Raw genomic sequence first — 22,864 nt, 5'->3', positions numbered from 1 at the left:
ATTGTTATTCTTATGCAGTAAAACATTTGGCTTTTTTTCATTGAAGTACACAAATAAAAATGTATGCAAGCCAGCAATTTGACGTACAGTTTCACTACATGGCATGTTACTGTGATTGTAAAATGAGTATCCCTACATATATGTCCATTAAGTTACACTAACTTGTTTAGAAAGTTTTCAGTGTGTATGTTTTGAAAACATAGTGCCAAAATACTAACTTATTTTGATGTTTCATTTTGCTGTATAGTTAGATTGATTTCCCATCATTATAATCAGTAATAATATAAAGGCTATTGTTATTATTGGTAAGATATTGTGAACTTTTATTTTCTGTTTACTGCAATATGCATTGGTAGCAAATAGTTCTGTGCTAATATTATTACAAAAGTGTGTTAGAATAATATATTTATTGATCGGATGTTATATAAAAACAGCCCAGGCTTTCAAGACTGCTAGATCGATTTATCAGGCTTGCTCTTATGGTATTGGTCAGTGTACAGAACAGCAGAGTACATGGATTTTTCAGGTTTGCAGCCATATATTTTGGATATTGATGCATGAGTACAAAAGAAGTTAAGAAAACGATCAATCGCTAACTGTTTAAACTTTTTTGTTGTTAAAGAAATAGCTCTAAAATGTACTATACAGAGTGATAATTCATGACTGTTTATTTGTCAGATCACGGTTGTTAAAGATATTTTTTCTTTGCAGGTAGACTAAACTGGTGGTCTACGACGTGTTCAAGCTGTAAACGTCTGCTGCCTTTAGCTACAACAGGAGACGGGAATTGTCTATTGCATGCTGCCTCGTTAGGTAAGCTCAAGATCTCTCCCTTTTCATTTCATCTAAAAAAAATTTGGAAAAAATGCTTGTTCCTGTTCTGAATAAACCATTGTATCCTTGCTAGGCTTGCAGACAATGAAATAATGGGCAAAAATGTAAATATATTTTTTTAGATACCGTACTATAACACATGTATTATTAAGTTGTCTATAACGCTGCTTATAACAGATGCAAGTCCATTATATCTCACAGATGGAGTTGCAGTACATTACATTTTTTAATTTCATTTAGCACATTGAAAATTTGTAAACACCAAGCTTAAATGAAATGTTGCTTTATTGGGGCCTATCTATCAACTCCGTATGGAGCTTGACGCCCTGTGTTTCTGACGAGCCTGCAGGCTCACTAGAAACACCAGTTATGAAGCAGCAGTCTAAAGATCGCTGCTCCATAGCCTGTCCGCCTGCTCTAAACAGACGGACAGACATCGCCACAAATCAACCCAATCGAATACGATCGCGTTGATTGCCCCCCCCCCTGCTGGCGGCCGATTGGCCGCGAATCTGCAATGCTGAATACGGAGAGCGTATTGCTCTCCGCATTCAGCGAGGTCTGTTGGACCTGATCCGCACTGTCGGATCAGGTCCGACAGACTGTTGTTATATAGGCCTCATAATATTAAAGGTGGAAAAATAAAATAGATCCCCTTTTACATAGAAACATAACATTTGACAGTAGATAAGAACCAAAAAGGTCCATCATGTCTACCCATAATACATGTTACTTTTTCTTAGGATAGTCTTGTGCGTGTTTTTGAATTATTTTACACTCTGTGTTTACTACCTTAAATTGAAGATTATTCCATTAATCCACCACCCTTTCTTAAAAAAAAATGCCTTCTCACATTTCTCCTGAATCTGCTACCCTCTAATTTAAGATTGTGACCCCCTTGTTTTGGCATTTTGTTTTTGTGGAAAATGCTTTCAGCTTCTACTTTATTAAGTCCCTTCATATATGTGAAAGTTTCTATCATGTCACCTCTTTACCTTCTTTCCTCTAAACTATAAATATTTTGGTCATAGAGTCTTTCTTTGTACGTTTTAAAATTTTAGACCGTGTACCATTTTAGTAGCCCTCCTTTGGACAGTTTCTAGTTTATTTATATCCTTCTGGAGATATGGAACCAAGTATTCGACTGGCCTTACTGGCTGCACTGCTACATTGTGTAACACATTTAAAATAATCTGAAGTAATAATTCCCTAGACCCATTCCTCTTTAGTTACAGTCAGTAATGTACCATTGAGACTGTGAGGTCTATTTATCAAGCCGTCAACCGCAAATACGCCAGAATTCCGCAGCGTAATTGTTGCAAGCTTGATCCGACCTATTTATCAAAGCCTACAGACCGGCAAAAGTTGAAATTTGTGACGTAACATATGATCCGCCGGTCTCAATCCGTCAAGGATCGATGCTTATGTCATTACAGATGTTCCGAATACAAATGCGGCACTATCTGACACCTTTTGCCATTTATCAAATTTCTAACAGGTACGCTCGCCACTATTCCAGCCCAGCGTACCTGCTTTTCAATCCGCCACTCTGGAGGCCGCGGATGCCATAGGAATCAATGGGAGTCTGAAAGCAGTGAAAGCTTATGTTCGATGCTGCCAGATATCCCATTTATTTCTATGGTAGAAAACAAATTACGTTTACACCTAACATAAGCCCCGAGTCTAAACACCCCTAATCTGCCGCCCCAACATCGCCGCCACCTAAATAAAAGTTATTAACCCCTATCCCGCCGCCCCAAGACCCGTCACAACCTAAATAAACATACACAAATTACATTAAACTATATTAAAATATTAATTAACCTACCCTAACTATTATACTCATATTACATTAAACTATATTAAAATATTAATTAACCTACCCTAACTATTATTATACTACCAATTAAATTAACTATATTACATATTTAAAAACCTAACCCTACTCAAATTATTGAAATCTACAATTAAAAATCACTAAGTTACAAAAAATAAAAAAACACTGTGACAAAAAATAAAAAAACACTAAGTTACAAAAAATAAAAAACACTAAGTTACAAAAAACACACATTATCAAAAATAAAAAACAATTACACCTAATCTAAAAGCCCTATCAAAATAACCCCCCCCCCCCCAAATAAAAATAACCCTAACCTACAATAAACTACCAATGGTCCTTAAAAGGACCTTTTGCGGGGCATTGCCCAAAAGATATCAGCTCTTTTACCTTAAAAAGAAAATACAAACACCCCCCAACAGTAAAATCCACCACCCACACAACCAACCCCCCCCAAATAAAAAACCTATCTAAGAAACCTAAGCTCCCCATTGCCCTGAAAAGGGCATTTGTATGGGCATTGCCCTGAAATGGACATTTAGCTATTTTACTGCCCAGACCCTACTCTAAAAATAAAACCCACCCAAAAAAACCTTAAATAAATCGAACACTAACCCCCGACGATCCACTTACAGTTTTCGAATACCGGACATCCATCCTCATCCAAGCGGCAGAAGTCCTCATCGAAGCCGGCAGAAGTCTTCATCCAAGCAGCCCGAAGTCCTCATCGAAGCCGGCAGAAGTCTTCATCCAGACGCCATCTTCTATCTTCATCCATCCAGCGTGGAGCAGATCTATCTTCAAGACATCCAACGTGGAGCATCCTCTTCTTCCGATGGTCACTGTAGAATGAAGTTTCCCTTTAAGGTACGTCATCCAAGATGGTGTCCCTTACATTCTGATTGGCTGATAGAATTCTATCAGCCAATAGGAATTAAAGGGGAAAAATCCTATTGGCTGTTGCAATCAGCCAATAGGATTGAGCTTTCATCCTATTGGCTGATCCAATCAGCCAATAGGATTGAGCTCACATTCTATTGGCTGATTGGTATAGCCAATAGAATGTGAGCTCAATCCTATTGGCTGTAAGGTATGTCAGGAAACTCAAGAATTAGGATCTCAACTGCAGACTTGCTTGTTAGTTTAGTAAATGTATGTCTAAACAAACGGACTATCACAAAATATAGCCCTCATATGCTACAGTGAGAAGTTGTTATGATGTATCAACTTTATGTTGCTGGCAAGGAATTTGCTTGTTGCAACAAGTAGCTGTGATAAGTATGGTAAGCACAGTAGCGTATTGAGGAAATCACAATAGAGAAGTTCTGGCAATAAGAAGCATAGAAAACAAAGTATGCAAAGAAATTCCACTTAGCAAATCCGTAGTATAAGGTAGAGAGACTTTGCTTCCTAAATAGCTAATAAGAGAGTCTTGTGAGAGCGTGAATGTATTCAATTGCTCTGTTTCCTAGTTTCAGTGAAACTACTGCTTAGAGCTGCGGCAGAGCACAGGAGCCCAACTAGTAGTGACGTTGCGTGGGCGTGATTAGCTGATGACAAGTGCGGTTTCACTTCAGCTTGAGGGGCGTGTTCTTGTTCCAAGACGGGAGCGGTTTAACCACACAATTGCAGCAAATGCCGCTTGCAGATCCCTGTGTTGTGGATAACCCGAGGAAAGTATGCAGGGACTGGTGAGGAGAAACTCTGAGAAACGGAGTTTAAGGGTAAGTCCTGTATCAATTAACAGAGGATGATCCTTGCTCTGAAACCCAGGGTCAGCAAAGTTAGTCTCCGTAGTATCAGGATGAGTGATAAACCTGACGTTCACAGTAGGTATTATATGTCTCTTCAGTTGAAAGGTATTTGTAATCCAAATATGAGAGAAACTCGTAATCCAGTAAGGATCATAGGAGAGGATGAGTACAGCATGTATGCACAATAACTAAGAACCTGTTTAAGGTGTGACTAAAACTTAAATAGACTATTGGTACTGACATCACAGGTCACGTGATGTTTGGAGGAAAGGAAAAGATGAAATTGTTTGGAGGAAAGGAAAAGATGACATGGATTCCTTACATTGGCTGATTGGATCAGCCAATAGGATGAAAGCTCAATCCTATTGGCTGATTGCAACAGCCAATAGGATTTTTTTCCACTTTAATTCCTATTGGCTGATAGAATTCTATCAGCCTATCGGAATGTAAGGGACACCATCTTGGATGACTATTTACCTTAAAGGGAAACTTCATTCTACAGCGACCATCGGAAGAAGTGGATGCTCCGCTCCGGATGTCTTGAAGATGGATCTACTCCACGCCGGATGGATTAAAATAGAAGATGCCGTCTGGATGAAGATAGAAGATGCTGTCTGGATGAAGACTTCTGCCAGCTTCAATGAGGACTTCTGCCGTTTGGATGAGGATGGATGTCCGGTCTTCGAAAACTGTAAGTGGATCTTCGGGGGTTAGTGTTAGGTTTTTTTAAGGGTTTATTGGGTGGGTTTTATTTTTAGGTTAGGGACTTTGGGCAGTAAAAGAGCTAAATGCCCTTTTAAGGGCAATGCCCATACAAATGCCCTTTTCAGAGCAATGGTTAGCTAAGGTTTTTTAGATTTTTTTTATTTGGGGAGGTTGTTTGTGTGTGTGGTGGGTTTTACTGTTGGGGGGTGATTATATTTTTTTTACAGGTAAAAGAGCTGATTTCTTTAGGGCAATGCTCCGCAAAAGGCCCTTTTAAGGGCCATTGGTAGTTTATTGTAGGATAGGGTTTTTTTTATTTTGGGGGGGGCTTTTTTATTTTGATAGGGCTATTAGATTAGGTGTAATTGTTTTTAATTTTTGATAATGTAGTTTGTTTGTTTTTGTAACTTACTGTTTTTTATTTTTTGTAACTTAGTAATTTTTAATTGTAGATTTCAATAATTTGAGTAGGGTTAGGTTTTTAAATATGTAATATAGTTAATTTAATTGGTAGTTTAATATAATTTTAGTATAATAGTTAGGGTAGGTTAATTAATATTTTAATATAGTTTAAAGTAATTTTAGTATAATAGTTAGGGTAGGTTAATTAATAGTTTAATTTAATTCTAAAGGTAAGTTTAAATTTATTATGAGATAGGGATGAGATAATTTTAATGTAAAGTTAGCGGAGTGTTAGGTTTAGGGGTTAATAGCTTAATTTTGTTTATGGCGATGTGGGGGGCTGGCGGTTTATGGGTTAATAGGTTTAGTAAGTGGTAGTGATGTGGGAGGCCAGGGATTTAGGGGTTAATACATTTATTTAGTTGCGGTGGGGTCCGGGAGCGGCGAGATAGGGATTAATACATGTATTTAATTGCGGTGGGGTCCGAGAGCAGCAGGATAGGGGTTAAACATTTTAGTATAGTGGCGGTGTTTAGTGACAGGATATAAATAAAGTTGGTAAAAAGCCGAATAGCAGCGAGATCGATGATTGTTAGTTAACAACAGTCCGCCCGTACTTGGTGCGCGTTTTTTTACCGGCTTTTTTGATAAATATGGAGATTGTATTCAGGTCTGTGGCCACGATGTTAGGCAATGTTAGGCGAGCGTATTGGTGCCGGCGAATGCAGCATAGTTGACGGCTTGATAGATAGGCCTCTATAAGTGGCCTTTGGGTTTATTATTTTGCTCTTGGTAATATTACATTTCAGATACCTTTTATTTGCCCAGTCCTCCAGCTTTTTTATTTTCACTGTTCATTTCCCCTCCTGGAACATCTACTCTGTTACAAATTTGTGTATCATCATCAAACAAGCAAACCTTCCCCTGAAGCCCACTTCCAATATCACTGATAAACATTTTAAACAAAACAGGCCCATGAACTGACCATTGGGGAACACTACTAGTAACTGACCCCTCATTTGAATGTACTCCATTAATTGAAACCCTTTGCCTTCTATACTTAAGCCATCGTTCTACCCACTTAACAATCTTAGCATCTACACCAAGGCAAAAAATGTTGTGAATAAGTTTGTTGTGTGGGACAGTGTCAAAAGCTTTGCTAAAGTCTAGATATGCAACATCTATGGCTCCTCCCTGATCTATTAATTTAGTTACATGGTCAAAGGAATTAATTAGATTAGTGTGACATGATCTTCCAGCAGTGAAGATAAAACACTCCTAAGGTACTCAATATTGCTACTCCCTAAAGAGACAAATGCTTCTTAAAACAAGTGTCAGCTAGTAAAAAAGGTAACAGAAAGGGAGAGCGCTACAAAAGTAGCTGATTGAGAAACAATGTGGCTAAGCTAAATACTGTAGCTGAGATTGTGTGACTTTATGTTGTAGAAGGTAATCAAAAATTAGATAAAAAAATGGAAGCATGTATTGAACGATTAAATTAAAATTAAAGGGACAGTCTACACCAGAATTTTTATTGTTTGAAAAGATAAATAATCCCTTTATTACACATTCCCCAGTTTTGCATAACCAACACAGTTATATTAATATACTTTTAACCTCTGTGATTATCTTGTATCTAAGCCTCTGCAAACTGCCCCTTTATTTCAGTTCTTTTGACAGACTTGCAGTTTAGCCACGAGCACAGTGTTATCTATATGAAACACATGAACTAACACCCTCTAGTGGTGAAAAACTGTTAAAATGCATTCTGAAAAGAGGCGGCCTTCAAGGTCTAAGAAATTAGCATATGAACCTCCTAGGTTAAGCTTTCAACTAAGAATACCAAGAGAACAAAGCAAAATTGGTGATAAAAGTAAATTGGAAAATTGTTTAAAATTACATGCTCTATCTGAATCATGATAAAAAAAAGTTTTTTCAAATGTTGAGTAATAAATAGTATTTACTAGGTTAACGCAAATAAAGTATAACAATAATAACAACAATATCAAAATTACTGTTGGAAAGGAGTTCCAAACAGATGGTACCAAAAAATTTATAAAAATGACAAAACAAAAATGGTAAAAGTACTTTTTCACTGCAGTGAAACTTATTATCAAACCTTAATAATAAGGTGCTGTGTTAAGCCGAGCAAACGGCGATGAAATAAGTTGATGCCAAACCCTGGTAAGGTGCTGTATTAAGCAGACCAAGCGGCAATGAAGTGAGCCATCCAGGTGGCCTCTGTAATGCGGGAAAACCGGCTGTGTGGGACTTGTGTGTGATCCTTTATACTTCTGGGTCACGCGAGATGCGGATAGTCGACAGGGATTGAGTAGTGCCGACAACCCATATGTTACGATGTATCCATTTAACAACGGACTGTTTGTAACTCCAAAAGTTTGTAGATGGTCTGTACCTTGGCAGTTTAGAATAGAATGATGGTAAGTCACCTGACATTCAGGGAAAAACAGACTTTAGACAAACCAGTTTGTAACGGATTTAGGATATCCCACCAATCCAGGTAAAAGGTACTTTTACCTTTTTCATTTTTTATACATTTTTTGGTTCCATCTGTTTGGAACTCCTTTTCAACAGTAATTTTGAGCTCATTTTAATATTGTTGTTATTATTGTTATACTTCATTTACGCTAACCTAGTAATTACTATTTATTACTTAACATTTGAAAAAACTTTTTATTTAATTTATTCGTTCTATACATGCTTCCATTTTGCCCCTTATATCTCATTGCTTACGTACTAATGTATAAGCTACTTTTAGCATACAGCTATTAGGACAAAAAAAGAAAGTTATATCCCAAAGATCCAAAAAGTAAAAAAAAAGACTTTTTTAGTAATTTATAAAAAATACGACATGTGGCACACAAAAAAGTAAAAGGTTTTACACGTTTCAGCTTTGGCCGTACTCATAAACCTATTAGGACAGTTTGTACTCACACATATATTATAAGTGATCCTTTGGCCTATATTTAACAAGGTCTGGCGGACCTGATCCGACAGTGCAGATCAGGTCCGCCAGACTTCGCTGAATAAGGAGAGCAATACGCTCTCCGTATTCAGCATTGCACCAGCAGCTCACAAGAGCTGCTGATGAAACGCCGCCCCCTGCAGACTTGCGGCCAATGGGCCGCCAGCAGGGGGTGTCAATCAACCCGATCGTACTCGTTCGGGTTGATTTCCAGCGATGTTTGTCCGCCTGTTCAGAGCAGGCGGACAGGCTATGGAGCAGTGGTCTTTGTGAACGCTGCTTCATAACTGCTGTTTCTGGCGATTCTGAAGACTCGCCAGAAACACGGACCGTCAAGCTCCTTTCGGAGCTTGATAGATAGGCCCCTTTGTGTTATTACCTTCTACAACATAAAGTCACGCAATCTCAGCTATTTAGCTTAGCCTAAATATTTTTGTTCCACAGCATAAGGTCACACAATCTCAGCTAATTAGCTTAGCCACATTGTTTCTCAATCAGCTACTTTTGTAGCGCTCTCCCTTTCTGTTGCCTTTTTTTTTTTCTTCCAGCAGTGAACCCATGCTGTCCTTTGTCTTCTAAGTCATTTGTGAAAAGGTAAGACACAAGTCTTTCTTTTAAAAGAGTTTCCATTAATTTCCCTGCCATTGAGGTCAAACTGACTGGCCAATAGTTAGCAGTATCTTTCCTAATTCCATATGAAGAGGGACTACATTGGCAATTTCCCAGTCTTTTGGAACATTTTTTGTTAACAGTGAGTGATTAAATAAATTAACTATTGCAGTAGCTATCACAGATCAAAGTTTTTTTTAGAACCCTTGGATGTATATTATCTGAACCCACAGACTTATTAACCTTTATTTTTGATAAAGCCTTTGAAGCCTCTTCCTCTGTAAAAAGAAAAGTACTACTCATATTTTTAAGTAAAATCCCTAAATAGAATTTCACTATCTTTACCATCTGTTGTAGACTAAACAAAAGTGATCATTTAGACGGTTTGCTATTTTTTTATCTCTTTCCACTACTCATCATTCTTGAGTCTTACTATCCCTCCGTTTGTTTTCCCCCTTTCACTGATATAGGGAAATTAACAAACGCAACAAAAGTTGTGTTATTTAACCCTCTATAGCGCAGCCATTACAAGTTTTCAAACAGCCGGCTTGTGCGTGCGATATGGTTGCGTTGAGCTCCATACCGCACAAAATACAAGCACTGTTTTGATGTGCTTATGCACGCTTTCCTCATAGACATCAATGGGGAGAGCGGGTCAGAAAAAAGCCTAACACCTGCGATTGCGGAATGAAAAGCTCCGTAACGCAGCCCCATTGATGTCTATGGGGGGAAAAAATACCATTTAAACCATAAAACACCCTAACATAAACCCAAGTAAAAACACCCCCAATCTGCCGCCCCCGACATCGCCGGCACCTACATTATGTTATTAACCCCTAATCTGCCGCTCCCGATTTCACCACCACCTAAATAAAGCTATTAACCTCTAATCTGCCGCTCCCAATATCGCCGCCACTATACTAAATTTATTAACCCCTATTCCCCTGCTCCCCAACATCTCCCACACTAATAAATCTATTAAACCCTATTCCGCCGCTCCCCGACATCGCCACCACTAAATAAAGTTATTAACCCCTAAGCCTCTGGCCTCCCACATCACTACCACTAAATAAACCTATTAACCCCTAAACCACCAGCCCCCCACATTGCAACAACCTAAATTAAACTATATCCCTAAACCTAACACCCCCTAACTTTAACATAATTAAAATAGAGCTAAATTAAACTTATAATTATTAACTAAATAATACCTATTTAAAACTTAATACATACTTACTTGTGAAATAAAAGCTAAGCAAGCTACAATATAACTAATAGATATATTGTAGCTAGCTTAGGTTTTATTTTTATTTCACAGGTAAGTTTGTATTTATTTTAACTAGGTAGACTAGTTAGTAAATAGTTATTAATTATTTACTAACTACCTAGATAAAATAAATACAAACTTACCTGTAAAATAAAACCTAAGCTGCCTTACACTAAAACCTAGCATTACAAAAAATAAAAAAGCTACTATTAAAAAAATAACGAAATTATCTAAAACAATAAAAATTATTCCTATTCTAATACCCTTTAAAAAAAAAACAAAAAAAAAAACACCACAAAATAAAAAGAGCCTAATCTAGAATAAACTACCAAGGGCCCTTTAAAGGGCTTTTTGTGGGTCCTTAAAAGGGCCTTTTGTAGGGCATTGCCCTAAAGTTAACAGCTCTTTTGCTACAAAACAAAACAAACACCCCCTAACAGTATACAAGCCCCCACCCCCCAAACCCACAAAATAAAAGTAAAACCTAATCTACCCATTACCCTGAAAAGGGCATTTGTATGGGCATTGCCCTTAAAAGGGCATTTAGCACTTTTTCATGCCCTTTAAATGGCATTCAGCTTTTTTATGAAATGCCCAAGCCCTAATCTAAAAATAAAAAATTACCCCAAAATGAAAAAAATACATTGCACAAAATTACAAATATCAAATATAATAAAAATGATTCCTATTCTAATACCCATTTTAAAAAAAAAAAACACTCCAAAATAAAAAACCTAATCTAGAATAAACTACCAATAGCCCTTAAAAGGGCCTTTTTGTAGGGCATTGCCCTAAGTTAAACAGCTCTTTTACCTGAAAAAAAATTACACAGACCCACCCTCCCAAACCCACAAAATAAAAAAAAAACTATCTAAAAAACCTAAGCTACCCTGAAAAGGGCATTTGTATGGGCATTGCTTTTAAAATGGCATTTAGCTCTTTTGCATTGCCCTTAAAAGGGGATTTAGCTCTTTTACGAAAAGCCCAAACCCTAAACTTAAAAAAAAAAAAAAACACCCAAAAAAGTTTAAAAAATCCTAACACTAACCCCCGAAGATCCAGTCACAGTTGCTGAATTCCCGCTTGAAGTATCTTCATCCCGGTGGCTCTATCTTCATCCAGTCGGCTCCATCTTCATCCAGGCAGCATCTTTTATCTTCATCCCGGCAGCATCTTCTACCTTCATCCCGGCTGAGAGGAGCGGGTCCATCCTGAAGACATCAGGCACAGAGCATCCTCTTTATACGGTCACCGCCGTATACTGAATCTTCAATGCAAGGGACGCGATTCAAAATGGCGTCCCTTGCATTCCTATTGGCTGATTTGATTTTGCAAATTCAAATCAGCCAATCGGATGAAAGCTACTGAAATCCTATTGGCTGCTCAAAACAGTCAATAGAATGAGAGCTTCTGAAATTCTATTGGCTGTTCAAATCAGTAGAATAGAATTTCAGTAGCTCTCATCCTATTAACTGATTTGAACAGCCAATAGGATTTCAGTAGCTCTTATCCAATTGGCTGATTTGAATTTGCAAAATCAAATCAGCCAATAGGAACGCAAGGGACGCCATTTTGAATTGAGTCCCTGGCATTGAAGATTCAGTATACGGCGGTGATCGTATGAAGAGGATGCTCCTTGCCGTATGTCTTTAGGATGGACCCGCTCCACGTCGCCAGGATGAAGATAGAAGATGCCGCCTGGATGAAGATGGAGCCGCCTGCCACCTGGATGAAGATGGAGCCGCCGGGATGAAGATGGAGCTGCCGCGATGAAGATCCTTCAAGCAGGACTTCAGCAACTGAGTGAATCTTCGGGGGTTAGTGTTAGGATATTTTAAACTTTTTGGGTGGGTTTTTTTTTTAGTTTAGGGTTTGGGCTTTTTGTAAAAGAGCTAAATGCCCTTTTAAGGGCAATGCAAAAGAGCTAAATGCCCCTTTAATTGCAATGCCCATACAAATGCCCTTTTCAGGGCAATGGGTAGCTTAGGTTCTTGTTAGAGTTAGTTTTTTTTTATTTTGGGGGGTTGGTTCGGTGGTGGGTTTTACTGTTGGGGGGTCTTTGTATTTCTTTTACAGGTAAAAGAGCTGTTTAACTTAGGGCAATGCCCTACAAAAGGCCCTTTATGGGCTATTTGTAGTTTATTGTAGGCTAGGGTTTTTTTTATTTTGGGTGGGCTTTTTTATTTTTATAGGGCTATTAAGATTAGGTGTAATTCTTTTTTATTTTTGATAATTTTGTTTGTTAGTTTTTGTAATTTAGTGTTTGTTATTTTTTGTAATTTATAGTCTTTTTTGTTTTTTTTAATTAGATACTTTGTAATTTTTATAGTAGAGTTTTATTTAATTTGTAGTTAGTTTAATTTTAGTTTAATAGTTATATTAGTTTAATTGTTAGTTTAAACTTAGTTTTTTTAATTTGACGGTTAAGTTAATTTAATTTAGGATAGGGAAATTGTAATTTTAATATAAAGTTAGGGGGCGTTAGGTTTAGGGGTTACTAGTTTAAATTAGTTTATTGCGATGTGGGGAGCTTTCAGGTTAGGGGCTAATAGTTTAATTTAGTATATTTCGTTGTAGGGGGCTTGCGGTTTAGGGATTAATAGGTTTATTTTAGTGGCGGCGGTGTAGGGCTTAATAACTTTAGTACAGTGGGGGCGATTTGGGCGGACGGCAAATTAGGGTTAATTATATTTAAAGGGACACTCAATCAAAATTAAACTTTCTTTATTCAGATAGAGCATGCAATTTTAAACAACTTTCCAATTTACTTCCATTAACAAAATCTGCACAGTCTTTTTATATTTAAACATTTTCCTACTGATCATGTGCAAGAATAAGTGTGTATGCATTTGTGAATGGCTGATTGCTGTCACATGGTATGTGTATGCATTTGTGATTGGCTGATGGCTGTCACATGGCACAGGGGGAGTGGAAAAAGACATAACTTTTAAAATTGTCAGAAAAAAAAATCTACTACTCATTTGAAGTTCAGACTAAGTGCTATTGCATTGTCTTGTTATCTTGCATTTGTTGATTATGCATATCTACAGTGTTGACTGGTCCTTTAAATAGTGTTTGCGATGCAGGAGGGCTGCGGTTTAGGGGTCAATAACTTTATTACAGTGGCGACGATGTCGGGGAGCGGCGGAATAGGGGTTAATACATTTTATTAGTGGCGGCGATGTCGGGAGCAGCAGATTAGGGGTTAATAACTTTAATGTAGTGTTTGAGATGCGGGAGGGCCTCGGTTTAGGGGTTAATAGGTAGTTTATGGGTTTTAGTGTACTTTGTAGCACTTTAGTTCTGAGTTTTATGTAACAGATTTGTTGTGTAAAACTCATAACTACTGCTCTCAGATGGCGAAACGGATCTTGTCGGTATAGGCTGTAACGCAAGCTTTTTATCCTCACTGCAAAACTCGTAATGGCTGCGCTATGGAAGTCCCATGAAAAAAAGTAATTTTTAAGTGTGCGGGACTGATGTTGCGTTGCGGTACAGCTATACCGACAAGACTTGTAATGGATGCGGTGCTGTTTTAATGCTGAAATTACTATTTTTTCAGTGTTAAAACACGAACGCACAACTTGTAATCTATGTGATTGTGTTTAGTTGCATCTAGAATATCAATTTTAAAATATGCCCACTGTTCTTGTACTCTTGTAATCTGTTCCACCCCTTTTAAAATATTAATTTAGGTATTTTCCCATGTAAGAAAAATCTGCTGTTCTAAAGTCTAAAGCATTTGTTTTACTATGGTTGCACAGTGCAGTATTAAACCATACAGACTGATGATCATTAGATTAAAGGGACATTAAACCCATTTTTGTTCTTTCATGATTCAGATAGAGAATACAATTTTAAACAACTTTCCATTTTACTTCTATTATCTAATTTGCTTCATTCTTTAGATTTTTTTTGTTTAAGAAAAAGCAAAACACACAGGTGAGCCAATCACATGAGGCAAATATGTGCAGCTACCAATCAGAAGCCACTAAGCCTATCTAGATATGCTTTTCAGGAAACAATATCAAGAGAATGCAGCAAATTAGATAATAGTAGTAATTTAGAAAGTTGTTTAAAATGGTATTCTCTATCTGAATCATGAAAGAAAAAAATTGGGTTTAATGTCCCTTTAAATCTAATATAGTTCCTTTACGTGTTGGTTCTTTTACTAGTTGTTCAAGAGATTCCCCTTGCAAAGATTCCAGAATAATATTCTAGTTGATTTAACAACGGGTACTTCCAAGTCTACATCAAACATATCAAAGTCCCCCACTACTATAGCCTTGCCCTTCATTGTAATTGTGTCTATTATAGTTGATCTGATGCTTTATCCTGTAATGGAGGCCCATATACTTCCCCGATTCTAAACACCTGTTTCCCTTCAGTTCCTGTAGTTACCCAAACACTTTCTACATTGACATCAGTTCTTTTTTTTTTTTTTTTTTAAATAAAATGTAACCAGGTATGACCAGGTATGACATGAGTCATTGTACCATGTCCCTATTATAGCTAACAAATCCAACTTATCTTGAATCATTATTGTAGTAAGTTCAGGTAATTTATTAACTAAACTGTGAGCATTTGTGCACATTGCACAAAGAACATTTCTAGAATTCTCAAATCCTTTTGCATGGTCAATACATCCCCTGCTTGCAAAGTCTTACTCCTAAACATAGTATTTTTATCTCTGAATAAACTAGAATGTAAATTTGGTTAACAGTTTTGTCATTCTCTGGGGAACAGGTGGGTATGTAAACACTGCCCTTCTCTAGTTAAAATTGCCTCTAATAAAGTCTTTAAATTCTTTACTCAGAACTTCTGTCCTTTTAAAACCCAAATGCAAACCACCTCTCTTATACAATGTACTATCATGCCAAACAGGGCTTTGACGGCTAACAAAACCATATCATCTCTCCCTTACCGCTTCCGTAACCAAGAGTTCTGTTCTATGCTGCATTATTTCTCCTTCCTGTCCATACACAGGTAAAACAGCTGCCTTAAAGGGACATAATACTCATATGCTAAATCACTTGAAACTGATGCAGTATAACTATAAAAAGCTGACAGGAAAATATCACCTGAGCATCTCTATGTAAAAAAGGAAGATATTTTACCTCACAATCTCCTCAGCTCAGCAGAGTAAGTTTGGTGTAAAAAGTTATACTCAGCTGCTCCCAGCTGCAGGTAAAAATAAAAAAAAAAATGAAGAAATGAACAGCAGCCAATCAGCATCAGCAGTGCTGAGGTCATGAACTCTTACTGTGATCTCATGAGATTTGACTTAACTCTCATGAGATTTCATAGTAAGCTTCCTTTACCTGATTGGTGAAATAATATGAGAGTTCACGAGGCTCATCCTTTCAGCTGTCACAGGACAGACACACTAAAATGCTGCTTAGAAATCCTTTACAATGGGAGGTGGCTACTGAGGAACTTTTGAGGTAAAATATCTTTCTTTTTTACATAGAGATGTTCAGGTGATATTTTCTAGTCAGCTTTTTACAGCTATGCTGCATCACTTTCAAGTGTTTAAACATTTGGGTATTATGGCCCTTTAACAATTCTAGAAATAACAGGTCAATCTCTGTGAGCAGTAGCACCTGGAAGACATCTAACCGCTCTCAAATCTCCTTTATCATCACCTATCTGTACATTTCTTAAAATGGAGTCAACTATTAACAAGGTCTTGCAGAAATGTACATTTGCAGCTTTTACCTTGGTTTTCTTGTTTGCAGATTCAGACACCAGAAGCTCCCTGTTACACTGTCAGAAGGAGTACTAGCAGCTGTGCTCTTTTCATCTCAGGTGCCAGCAGTAAGAGCAGCATAGGAATGGGAGTATGCCTTTGTTCTTACCCTTTCTGAGCCAACAGTTGTCCATCTCCTTTTTCTTAGTCTCTGGGGTAGAGGTGCAGCTTCCTTAGGAGACTACTTGGAACAAACAGATATGTCTGTTATTTTAGCTTTAAGATAAGCTATTTCTTTCCATAGGAGAAAAAACTGCTTACACAATGAGCAGCCTCTGAATCTCCAGAATAATGCTTGATCAAACAGTGCCAGGCATCCATTGCACTGAATCTGAGACATTTCTTAAATATATAAATGAATACAAGATTTAACTTCCTAGCTGACTAACTCTGAATAACTGCTGAAATAACTCTTGCACTTAAAGGGACAGTATACACTCATTTTCATATAACTGCATGTAATAGACACTACTATAAAGAATAAGATGCACAGATACTGATATAAAAATCCAGTATAAAACTATTTAAAAACTTACTTAGAAGCTGTCAGTTTGGCTCTGTTGAAAAGGTAGCTGGAAAGCCCACTGCAAGTGGCAAATAAGACACTCCCCCCTCCCCCTTCTTTTGCATACGAAAAGACCCTTTATACAAACAGCAGCAAGCTGGAGAAGGTAGCTGACCGTATTCACATAAAACTTTGGGGCTTGGTTTGGAGTCTGAAAATCAGAGCAATGTTATTTAAAAATAAGCAAAACTATACATTTATTTTAAAAAAAAAAACTTTATGGGCTATATAAATAGATCATCTACAAAACATTTATGCAAAGAAAAAATAAGTGTATAATGTCCCTTTAATGCTATCTTTATTTATCTGAGATGCTTTTGTAGTGAGATCCTAGCAGAGCTAATATATATCCCTTTAAATAGACCCTAGAAAGTTAGGGTGGGGTTTCCACGTACCTTTGAGAGGCCATAAAGCAAATTCTATTTTTTAGTTTTTCAAAATGTTGTAAATCAAATGCTGGTTTAGCCCATTTGCAAAATGATGAAATTTTATGTTACATAATATGCTTTTTGGCCTTTCTAGGGAGTGTGTAAGACGGATAATTTTTACCTAAGAGCAATGGGAATTTAATGTCCATTTGACTGGAAAATCTTGTTTTTATACACTTATTTTGGGTAAATATGCAAAATAACAACTTTAAAAATAGGTTTTCCCAGGCTTTTCAAAGAAAAGAAATGTAAGCTACCTAATGTTTTTAAGTGCAGTGTTTTTTTACTTAAAGGGAAATAATACCCATATACTAAATTACTTAAAAGTGATGCAGCAATAAATGTAAAAAGATGACAAAAATATCACCTGAACATCTCTGTAAAAAAGGAAGTTATTTTACCTTAAAATTAATTCAGCTCACAAGAGTAGTTTCTCTGTGAACAGCTATTCTTCAACTACTGTCTAGCTGCATGTTTGGAAAAAAAGCCATTCAGCTTCATCAGTGCTTATATTGCACTTTGCTTTACTGTGATCTTATGAAATTTCACTGAAATCTTGTGATATTTCATAGTAAACTTCCTTAAACTGAATAGGGAAATAACATGACTGCACATGCTAAATGCACACTCCCTTGTAAGTCCTCTGACTAGCATCCTGATTGGCTGCTTAAAAAGTCCCTTTACAATCAGATGTAGCTACTGAGGACATTTTGGGGTAAAATATCTTACTTTTTTACATAGAGGTGTTCAGGGGATATTTTCTAGTCAACTTCTTACAGTTACGCTTGCTTGACTTTCAAGCCCTTCGACATTTGGGTATCATGTCCGTTTCGCCAATGACATCAATTCATGTTTGAAATAACAGTTTAATTTAATTTTGTTAATGTAATCATTAACATTTTGTGAATTTCCACAAATTGCAATTATAAATTAATATTGTTATGCTCAGTATTTAAAGGTGTGATGTAAGAATTATGTTAATGATTTACTTAACCAGGAAACATGGTTTATTAACATTTTAACTAACAAAAATTATTTAAAACATTGGGAAAAGCCATGATATGCTGTGCAAAAACATCAGGATGGATTTTCAAGAGGTTAAGCCTAATTAATAAAAAAACATATAAATACAAAATGCATTTGACACAGTGGAAACTCAGACTCAAAAATTCAGTAACTAGGTTTTATGATGGTGGATGAACATAATGTTAAATTAATAACCTTAATTTGAGAACCCCTGAAAACACATTTGAATCTCATTTAATGGATTGGGATAGACTCCATAGTCTTTAAAGGGACACAATGTCACATTTAGCACTTTGAGATTGTAGTACAAAATGTTAAATTATATGTTGTAAAAAAAACTTTGCAACATACTTTATTTATTTATTTTGCCCCATGTTCCTGCAATTTAAATCTGGAAATTGTGGGCTGTCCAGTTCCTGTTAGAAGTGGAAGTTACAGACTCCAGACTTAACGTTGCTATATTCCACATAGCCATTGGTTGCACACTCTAGCACTCATTTATAACTATTAATTGGCCTCTGCAGAGAAATGAAAGGTAGGTTACAACTTGGCAGCTCACATTGCTTTATAGACGCTAGGGGCCGGATGATCTAAAGCTCTCCGCTCAGGAGAGTTTACCACATAATAATTATTTATTAAATAATTGTTTACTGTTAATAAGCACAGTGCAAAGGGACATATATTTTTTCTATCATTTGAAAATATACTTGATATTGTTGCAATTAGTTTTAAATAATAAAAACAAAAACATATAAGGTGCCCTTCACTGCACAGCTGCTCCTGGCAAAGACGGATCACTTAGAAACAGCCGGAAAGACAGAAAATAGACAAAAGGTGTCTCATAGTGTAGAGAATTCTATTCAGTCCAAGAAAAACACCACTACAAAGATGTACTAACGGATTAAAGGGACATAATACTTGTATGCTAAATCCTTTGAAACTGATGCAGTATAACTGTAAAAAGTTGGCAGGAAAATATCACCAGAGCATTTCTATGTAAAAAAGGAAGATATTTTGCCTCACAATTTTCTCAGCTCAGCAGAGTAAGTCCTGTGTAAAAAGTTATACTTCAGCTGCTGCCCAGCAGCAGGTAAAAAAAAAATGAAGAAATTAACTGCAGCCAATCAGCATCAGCAGTGCTGAGGTCATTAACTCTTTTACTGTGATCTCATGAGATTTCACTTAACTCTCATGAGATTTCATAGTACACATCCTTAAACTGAATAGGGAAATAACATAAGTGTTCACGAAGCTCACTCCCTTGCCTGTCCCAGGACAGACATACTGATTTGCTGCTTAAAGTCCTTGAATACTTAGGACATTTTGAGGTAAAATATCTTTGTTTTTTACATAGAGATGTCTAGATGATATTTTCTAGTCAGCTTTTTACAGATATGCTGCATCACTTTCAAGTGTTTAAACATTTGGGTATCATGGCCCTTTAAAGGTAGCTCAATGTACAATATAAGCAGGTTTGTTTTGTTAGCTGACTGATCAATGTATACTGTCAGCCACAGAAACTGGATCAAACTTCTTCACAGAATATTTCAGCAAAAGTTTTGCAACAGAAAAGTTACCTGTACACAGTAGCTAACCTACTCAACAGAGGGCCCTGGTGCAATTTTTTTAGGGCCCCTGCACTCATAATAAGGCTACCCTGTGTTAGTATTTTACACACTCTGTACATGCCTATGTATAGACTGGTTGCTTTGGACCCCCCAAGCACTTGGGCCCTGGTGCCACTGCACCTGCTGCACCAATAGTAGTTCCGCCCCTGCCTGTACTGTATAAAATAGATAAAAACAAAAAAACAAAACATATTTCTCAGCCACATGCTTAGCTTGAGGAAACAGCCAGCTACACTTATGGCTGAGAAACATGTAACATGGATTTGTGTATTTAACAAAAATATTTGGCATATCTTTTCTATGCAATAAAGGAACATTTTATTTAACAAAAGTTGTGCTGAAGAATTCTGTGAAGTATTTGCTGAAGTATTACCTGATCCATTTTTTGCAGCTGGACATAGCCATGGATAAGTTTGCTGGGTGTCTGTAATGAACCTAGCCTGCTCATATTGTGCCTGGAGGGGCTCTTCATTTTCGAGTATAACATTTGGAATGGTGTTTTTCTTGCACTGAATAATATTTTCTGAACTAAGAGGTGCCCTTTTTCTCTTCTGTAGCTTTCAGAAAGTTTATAAATTATACAGAACCTGCTATTCTCTATCACCTAAATTACAAGTTGTGCAGTACGGCTATACTGCTGAAAAATTGGCCTATGAGCGCAGAATATGCAGTTCTCCCGTATTACAAGTCGATGCTGTACAGCTATACCCCAAGCATTTTAGCCTTTACACAACTCTCCATTCCGCACTCAAAAAAAGGGTTTTGAGTGCAGGATTTTCATAGCGCCTTTATTACAGGTTGTGCGGTCCAGTTAAAATGCTTGCGTTATAGTCTTTGCCGCCGCAATCCATTTCGCTATCTGAGACCAGTAGTTACGGATTTGCAAAACAAAAATGTTTCACAAAACTCATAATTAAAATGTTACAAAGTACACTAACACCCCTAAACCGCCGACCCCACATCGCTACTACTATAATAAACCTATTAACCCCTAAACCTCCACACCCAACATCGCTACTACTATAATAAACCTATTAACCCCTATACCGCTGGCCCCCCACATTGCCAACACTAAATAAAACTATTAACGCCTGAACCACCGACACCCCATATCGCTACTAATATAATAAACCTATTAACCCCTAAACCGCCGCCCTCCCCACATCGCAAATCACTAAATTAAACTCTTAACCCCTAAACCTAACTATCCCCTATACTTTAAATTAAAATTACAATATAACTATCTTAAAGTAAATAAAAACTTACCTGTGAAATAAAAAAGCTAAAATTAAGCTATAAATAAACTATTTATTTATTAACATAACATAACTATTTTAAGAAAAGAAAATAAACGAAAAATAAAAAAATAAAAATTACAAGATTAAAAAAACCTAACACTACGAAAAAAAATAAATCTTACTTTACTAAAAAATTCTAAGATTACAAAAAATAATAAACAAAATTATCCAAAATAATAAAAATTAAACCTAATCTAATAGCCCTATAAAAACACCCCCTAACCTATCAATAAACTACCAATAGCTCTTAAACAGGTCTTTTACCTAAAATAATTACAAAGTCCCCCCTAAAAGTAAACCTCCCCCACCCAACCAGCCCCCCAAAATAGAAAACCTAAGTTTAAAAAAAAAAAAAATAAGCTACCCATTGCCCCTAAAGGGGCATTTGTATGGGCATTGCCCTTAAAAGAGCATTCAGCTCTTTTTTGCCTATAAAAATAAAAAAGCCCTAATCTAAAAATAAAAAAAAAATAGAAAAGACCTAACACTAACCCCAGAATATCTACTTACAGTTCCTGAAGTCCAGACATCCATCTTCATCCAGGCAGCGAGAAGTCTTCATCCAGGCGGCGACATCTTCCTCCATCGCGGGGGGCATCTTCTATCTTCATCCCGATGGCGCGGAGCTGTCGCGGCAATAGAAGATGCCGCCTGGAACTGTTTAACTTAGGGCAATGCCCTACAAAAGGCTCTTTTAAGGGCTATTGGTAGTAAATTGATAGGTTAGGGGGTGTTTTTATTTTGGGGTGGCTTTTTTGTTTTTATAGGGCTATTAGATTTGGTTTAATTTTTATTATTTTGGATAATTTCGTTTATTATTTTTTGTAATCTTAGATTTTTTTTATTTTTCGTAATGTCAGTGTTTTTTTTTTTTAATAATGTTAGATTTTTTTTATTTTTCATAGTGTTAGTTTATTTTTAATCTTGTAATTTTTTTATTATTTTTCGTTTAATATTATTTTATATTAATATTCGTTTAATTTTATTTTCTTAAAATAGTTATGTTAGGTTTATTTATAGTTTTTTTATTTCACAGGTAAGTTTTTATTTATTTTAAGATAGTTATATTGTAAATTTAATTTAAAGTATAGGGGATAGTTAGGTTTAAGGGGTTAATAGTTTAATTTAGTGATTTGCGATGTGGGGGCCAGTGGTTTAGGGGTTAATAGGTTTAGTTTAGTCTTTGCGATGTGGGGGACCAGGCGGTTTAGGGGTTAATTGGTTTATTATAGTCTTTGCAATGCGGGTGTCGTCGGTTTAGGGGTTAATACTTTATTTTAGTGTTGGCGATTTGGGGTGCCGGCTATTTACGGGTTAATAGTTTTGTTTAGTGTTGGCGATGTCGGGGCGGCGGTCTAGGGGTTAATAGCTTTATTTAGTGTCGGGCAGCGTTTTAGGGGTTAATAGCTTTATGTAGGTGTTAGCGATGTGGGGAGCAGCGGTTTAGGGGTTAATCACTTTTTTTAGTGTCAACGATGTTGTGGGGGTGGCAGATTAGGGGTATTTAGACTAGGGGTTTATGTTAAGGTGTTAAGTTTTAACGTAACTCTCTTTTCCCGATAGACATCAATGGGGATTGCATTACGGCGATCGCCATTCCGTGATCGCAGGTGTTAGTTTTTTTCTAACACTTTCTCCCCATTGATGTCTATGGGGGAAAACGTGCACGAGTACGTCAAGTCAGGCCTTGGGTTTTGTGCGGTATTGATCTTATCACACCATACCGCACAACAAAAGAAGGTTTTTCTGTAACTTGTAATGGCAGTGCTATGGAGC

General features: G+C 36.8%; 1 protein-coding gene across 1 annotated transcript in view; it reads left to right on the top strand.

Moving 5' to 3' along the window:
- Positions 1 to 22,864, top strand: part of OTUD7A (OTU deubiquitinase 7A) — a 423,923-nt gene that overhangs the window by 220,152 nt on the left and 180,907 nt on the right. The window contains exon 6 of the mRNA XM_053719344.1: positions 712 to 813. Within this exon, the coding sequence (XP_053575319.1) occupies positions 712 to 813 (102 nt within the window). The remainder of the gene's footprint in view (positions 1 to 711; positions 814 to 22,864) is intronic.

Source organism: Bombina bombina, chromosome 6, assembly GCF_027579735.1.
Source record: "Bombina bombina isolate aBomBom1 chromosome 6, aBomBom1.pri, whole genome shotgun sequence".
Lineage (NCBI taxonomy): Eukaryota > Metazoa > Chordata > Amphibia > Anura > Bombinatoridae > Bombina > Bombina bombina.
Note: the sequence above shows the minus strand (reverse complement) of the source record. Positions and strands in the feature narration are given on the sequence as shown.